Raw genomic sequence first — 6,535 nt, 5'->3', positions numbered from 1 at the left:
TGTAGGGCATTTGGACTCGCCCAATCCCAGAACGTGGGGAGCTGAGACAGGAACCAAGGGACCTGGTTTAGTCTGTACTCTCTACCTTTGATCCAACTGGGTCCATAGACATCTTGGGTCCACAGAACTGCTCTGAACCCATTTCCTCATCTCCAAGTGGGATTGCTGAGCTCTGCCCCGCTGGCCCCATAACCTCATCATGATATGCAAGGGGGCCCATGAAGGCCCCACTGGGGAGGCTCTACCCACACAGCAAGGGCTTTCTAAGGAAAGAGGTTGGTGTGGGGACGCAATGTGTTGACAGGGGCCTCCAACAGGCAGGGGCTGGGTTCATCCTTGGCCAGTAAGGACAGAGGCGAGGCCAAGCAGGACTGAATTTAGGTCACTTCATCCACAAAGCCTCCTCATACCCCCTTTTTCAAAGTAACAGAATATGTCAGGGTCCCATCTGGGTTCAAACCCTGGCTCCACCATTTAGTTGTGTGGTCTGGATGTACCAGTACCCACCTCAGAGGGTTTCTGTGCTACGGACTGAGAGATAATAAACACTGAATCCTTGGCACACGGTTTACATTCAACAAGTTCATAGTCCCCACACTTGGACCACGTAATTCTTTCTCCCACTGCGGGTGGTATGTGGGTGGAGGGCACACATTGCAGTGGGCGCCCTTCTCTTTCCATCCTTCAATGCGTAGCTCAAACCTCACCTCTTCAAGGAGGCCTTGTCTTACAGAGCTGGAAGTAACTTTAAGAGGTTGCAGAGTACAAGCCTTGCCTCCTAGAGGGAGAAAATGAAGCAAGAGAAAAGGCAAGTGGCCTGCCCAAGGTTTCACAGCTGATGTGTCTGAGTCCAGAGTGTGCTGTAATATAATAGTTTTCCAAAAACTTCTAGTGTTCCTCACCATATAACTCTTCACACTGTTTTGTATTATTTGCTTGCCCATTTGATCTTTTGGTTTTGCCTCTGCTGGGGCAGAACCTATACTTCTGTATGCCCCATAGTGTCTGGGACAGAGTTGAGCACACAGAAGTTACTCAAGAAGTACTTGTTGCTGGCAAAAAGCCCTGGGGTGGCTCTGATTTCCCTGTATACCTCTGTGAGAGCAGGGTCAAACATCCTTCTTCCGCTTTCTAACTAACTTAAAACTAAGCGTCCAAGGCCCATGACTACAGCATGCCCCTCAGCCGCTGTACTGACACAAAGTAAAGGGAAACCTGAGCAAGCCAGCAAATGGCATCTTTGGGGGATGCCTGTAGATAAGGCCAAGCTCCCTGCTGGCCAACCCAGACACCCATTATGGGTGCTTTCCCAGGACTGCAGGGGAGGCAGCTTTCTGGCCAGTTACATCTTCACTCCAGGCCCATCATCCTGGGTAGGAAGCAGTCACGACGAACAACCTTAGATCGTTCTTACCTACCCACCTGTTACTGTGAAGGTTGCTCCAGTCCTTAGCAGGCCCCTGGGAAGCAGGAGGTGGAGGCACAGACGCGGCATGAAGCAGAGGTGGCAGCCCTTACCTGAGTGGCTTCTGCTGAGGCATCACGGGGCTCCCCACCTAGGAGGACAGCAGCACCAGAAACAGTGCCTGGGAGAACCAGGGCGGCTCAGTTCAATGTCCTCCCCCGGCCCCCCATCACTACCCCCCTCCACAACCCCCATGGAAACAAACAGAGAGGAGACTGGTGAGGGGCATGTCATCATTTTAATGATGTAGATCTTTGGTGTTTCCCTCATTAGCAGTCAGACTATCCCCTCTCCTCCCACCACAATGTTTCTATGATGAGTTACAAACAGAAAAGAAATCACATTTTCATACTAAAAACAAAATAATCAGAGCCTTGATTTCTCCACTAGGAACTACATGTACAGTTCAAGATTCCACATGCAACACCTTAAATCACAGACCAAGACCTCACATTCTGACCTGGAGTCTCATCCCCTCCCCCAGCCTTGGGCTGGCTTTGGCCTAGGCTCAGCTAATACTGACACCCACAGGTGCTGCTCTGAGGGCCTTGGGGGGTGGTGGGGAAGGAGGAGCTTGGTGGACAAGCACTGGGGGCTGGCCAGCCTACACCCCCCACTCCTGAGCGAGGACCTGCCCACCATCCCTTGACCCCATCCTGTCTCAGGCAAGCAGGCTGCCCCATTCACTCCATGGTTGTTCCCCACCAGTAAGTGCAGGAAGTCCCTGTCCTCAGGAATCCAGAGGCCTGGCCTGACCCCTGACTGTGGTCTCTGTGGGGTAAGATGATCAAGAGAGGCTGAAGCTCTGGAAGGCTCAGAGATGGAGCTGGTTTCTGGGAGCCAGGCCGCTCCTCCTGCACTAGGGCTCCTAGTGGCTCCTCCTGCACCACAGGTGAACAGGGAGAAGCTGGCCCACTGGCCACCGTCCAGGATGGTTTGGCCCAGATCTGGAAGACTATTCACCCTTCTGAGGGCTCTCTGCCCAGGGCTGAGTCCCTTGAGCCTTGTTTCCAGGAGAAAGGGGGGTTCATGGCAGGGATACCCATTTCCACCTCCATTCACACTGAGCGCAGCAGTCTGTGGCTCCCCTGGGTTCCAGATCCTGGAAGGTTCTAGTTCCCAGAGGCAAGCCTTGCCCCTTTGACTGCCTCATGCTGGCTGACTCAGACTCCCTCTCGACCCCCCACCCTCTCGCTCCTGTTTCCTGACGCAGCCCGCGGCTCTTCTGCGCATACAGTTCCCAGTCAGCTGTGAGGTCCGGTTTCTGCTCAGCGGTTCGAGGGGAGGCACCAGTGCACACACGTCTCTACCTGTTCCGTGGCTCCCCACTGGGGCCCGCAGCCTCCCCCAGGCTGCTGCCCCCGCCATCGGGAAGGTGGCTGTCATTGGTGAGGTCGCAGTGCAGGGCTGGTCCCTCAGCGCTGGGAAGGGGCACGGGGGAGGAGGCGGGCAGGGCTGCCTGGGGTGGGTCCCGCGCAGGGGTACCAGGCCGGTCCCAGGAGGCTGTCCGGGGGCTCAGGCCTCGCTCTGCCAGCTGCCCAGCTTCCGGGAGCAGTCCCCGAGAGGTGGAGGGCTGGGGCGAGGGGGCGCGCGCGGCCCCAGGCTCGGTGCCCGTCTGGGAGCTGCGGTGAATACGGTGGCTGACGATGATGTTGTTGCCAAAACCGCCCATGGAGGCCATGGTGGTGCTCTGCTCCCGCTGCACCACGGCCGTCATGCCCCCCTCCGCCATCAGCCGCTGGATCCTGCTGAGAGCGTCCTCCCCGCTGGCACCGTACTCCGAGCCCTCACCTGGAAGGCACAGAGCAGAAGGGAGGGGATTAACGGCTGGCCTGGGCCTCTGAGTCAGGCAGGCCACCGCTAGTAGGAACTGGGGGATTCTAGCTCAAAGCAGAAACAAGAAGAGGGCCGATCCCTCACTTCAAGAATCAGTCAGGCGACAGACGAATGGATAAAGGAGATGGGGCACATGTATACAATGGAATATTACTCAGCCATAGAAAGGAACGAAACTGGGTTATTTGTAATGAGGTGGATGGACCTAGAGTCTGTCATACAGAGTGAAGTAAGTCAGAAAGAGAAAAACAAATACTGTGTGCTAACACATATATGGAATCTAAAAATATGGTACTGATGAACCTAGTGGCAGGGCAGGAATAAAGATGCAGGTGTAGAGACCAGACTTGAGGACACGGGTGGGGGAAGGGTAAGCTGGGACGAAGTGAGAGAGTGGCATGGACTTATATACCCTACCAAATGTAAAACAGATAGCTAGTGGGAAGCTGCTACATAGCACAGGGAGATCAGCTCGATGCTTTGTGATGACCTAGAGGGGTGGGATAGGGAGGGTGGGAGGGAGGCTCAAGAGGGAGGGGATATGAGGATATATGTATACATATAGCTGATTCACTTTGTTGAACAGCAGAAACTAACACAGCATTGTAAAGCAATTACACTGCAATAAAGATATTTTTTAAAAAAAGAATAAATCAGGGACTTGAAACCTAGATAAGGCTCCCTGAACAATCATAATTCGTACTTCTGTTTTACAGGTGGTGAAACTGAGGCCTAGGTGGCCGAGGCTGCTCAGCTGGTTAAGAGGCAGGGCTGGACCAGAAGCTGGGAGTCTGGTTTTAACCCTCTGGATACCACAGGCAGACTGGTCATGCAGCTAATGCAGGCAGCCCAGACAGCTGGCTGTGTCTGCTCCTCCCTGTCTCGGGTAACCTGGTAGACCTGGCCCTGGAACAGGGTGCACTGCCTGGTCTTTGGAAAGCGAGGGCACCGTACGGGGTGTGGCTAGAAGGCAAACGGTCTGCTCCGCTCCGTTTCAAAGCTGTGCTCTCTCTCTTCATTGTTGTTCTGTTTATGTCACTTCCTAAAAGCACACGAGGAAGACGAGTTTTAACTGTTCCCTAGAAGGCATTCTGTCTTCTCCTCTTGTCCCACTTTACTCACCAACTTTTCCAAGTTATTTCCCACATACTGTTCTCCCGGGGCTGGATGCCTGATACCCTCATTTTTCACTAGAGGCAGCCAACTGCCCCAGCCTGAGGCTTCAGTCTGCACCTCTAGGGAGGAAGAGAGAAGGTTCTGCTCTTTCCCCAAAAGCCTGAGTATTCCCTTGTCTGTGAGCAGACAAGGCTTTGGCTCAGACCTTAGTTCTGCCACTCACTAGCTGTGTGACCTAGGATAAGTCCCTTGCCACCCACATTCCTGTTTTATCTTTTTTTGGCTGCGTTGGGTCTTAGCTGCAGCATGCAGGATCTTCGTTGAGGCACGCGGGATCTTTCGTTGCGGTGTGCAGGCTTCTCTAGTTGTGGCGCACGCGCTTCTCTGTAGTTGTGGCATGCGGGTTTTCTCTCTCTAGTTGCGGCGTGCAGGCTCCAGGTCATGTGGGCTCTGTAGTTGTGGCGCGCGGGCTTTCTTGTTGAGGCACGCGGGCTCTCTTGTTGAGGCACGCGAGCTCAGTAGTTGTGGCATGAGGGCTTAGTTGCCCCATGGCATGTGGGATCTCAATTCTCCGACCAGGGATCGAACCCGTGTCCCCCTGCAATGGAAGGCGGATTCTTCACCACTGGACCACCAGGGAAGTACCCCTCAATTTTCTGACTTGCAAAAGAGGGATGAAACATCCAGCCTGCATGGTGCCAGGCAGAGGGAATGAGATAATGCCCGTTACGCACCTGACACACAGCGGGTGCTCAGTCAATGGTGGCTGTTGTGAATAACCTGGACTCTGCAGGAAGAGCCCCACCCTGAGGGACCTTCCTCCAGCCTGTGTTCAGCCCCCACTGGACAGACATTCAGTCCAAGCCTGTGGGCAACTATGATCAAGGCTCCCAGGCTACCAGGGCTGCTCTACCAAACTATGTCCAGATTTGCTTCCTTTGGCTACCTGTTGGCCCCTTTGGGGTTCTGCAGTTTGGGCAGCTTTGATGGTGAGGTTTGAACTTTTTGGGGGGTACCTGTTGTCAAGACCTATCTTTGCAAGACTTTCTTTGCCCCCACACTGTCCAGTGCCTTCTCTCTGCTCACCTTGTCGGAGCTGGATTTCCAGGCGGCCAGTTTTGCAGCTTGGCTGCATCGAAGTCCTGTTAGCTCTCTCCCTCCTTGCGAGTGCTTGGCAGGCACGTGCTGGCAGTTCTTCGTCTGGGTCTCAGCGAGACAGTTCACCCCAGAACTGAGGAGGGACTCCGCCTGGGCTCTCACTTATGTCCAGCTTGCTTTTCTCCAGATTTTCTAGTAAATTCTACCCCCCCACACCTCCAACCCCTCAAGGCAAGCTGCCCTTACGTGCTTCCCCCTCAGACAGCTCAGTGCCAACTCCCAGGGCAGAAGGAAGGAGAACCTGAAGGGCTCTCAGAGTACTTCTCTCAAGGGAAAAGCTGTTCAGCAGTGAGGAAAGGTCAACCTAGGGCTTTGGTGCCCACACAGCTTCTACCCTGTGAGCCAAAAGGGCTACCTGGAGAGAGCCCATGGGGACCTCCCTGTGCTCACTGCCACCGCCGCAGTTTTCCAAGAACGCTGTGCACTGGGGGCCTCCCCAGCCCGGCCTGGGGTATGCAGGAGGCTGGCCCACGGCCTGCTGGCCTTGGAGCTCAGTGGGCTGGGCTCTGTGCCCGGTGAACTGTCAGCTCTCTTCCTGTAGCTCACTTCGAGGGGCAGGACAGGTCTGCCTTGGGGCCCTAGGGGGGCTGTCACAGCTCGGTCCTGGCCCTGCTGCTGGCACCCAGGTCTGGGCCCTCCTGCCCTTTCCCACTGTGCCAGCGGCTCCGGGCCTGGCCACCTCTCACCGCAACTGTGGCTGTCTTTCCTAAATGGTCTTCTTGCTTCTCTCTCCCCTTTCCACCCAGCCTCCATACGCTGCTGCTATTACCATTCTAAGTCAGCTCTGATCCACTGAGGTCTGGTTAAGTCCATACTCTGTTCAAAACCCAGCAGCTCCAAGAGTCCTCAAGTAGTTAAGGTTCTCACCGTGACACTTAAGGGCCCTCTCTGGTCAGGTCCTAGCTGTTTCCCTGACCATCCCCCTTCCTGAACCCAGAGACCCAGCGCTGCCGTGTGCCC

The 6,535-nt window shown here is 55.0% G+C and overlaps 1 protein-coding gene across 15 annotated transcripts in view; it reads right to left on the bottom strand.

Annotated features, from left to right (window-relative positions):
• Positions 1-1,693: 1,693 nt before the first annotated feature.
• AMBRA1 (autophagy and beclin 1 regulator 1) overlaps positions 1,694-6,535 on the bottom strand; it is a 178,277-nt gene continuing 173,435 nt past the window's right edge. For all 15 annotated transcript variants that reach the window (XM_082627250.1, XM_082627255.1, XM_082627256.1 and 12 more), the window contains one exon: positions 1,694-3,256. In XM_082627250.1, the coding sequence (XP_082483376.1) occupies positions 2,772-3,256 (485 nt within the window). In that variant the 3' untranslated portion in view covers positions 1,694-2,771. The remainder of the gene's footprint in view (positions 3,257-6,535) is intronic.

The sequence above is a fragment of the Mesoplodon mirus genome (genome assembly GCF_964341445.2).
Source record: "Mesoplodon mirus genome assembly, chromosome: 7".
Classification (NCBI taxonomy): domain Eukaryota; kingdom Metazoa; phylum Chordata; class Mammalia; order Artiodactyla; family Ziphiidae; genus Mesoplodon; species Mesoplodon mirus.
Note: the sequence above shows the minus strand (reverse complement) of the source record. Positions and strands in the feature narration are given on the sequence as shown.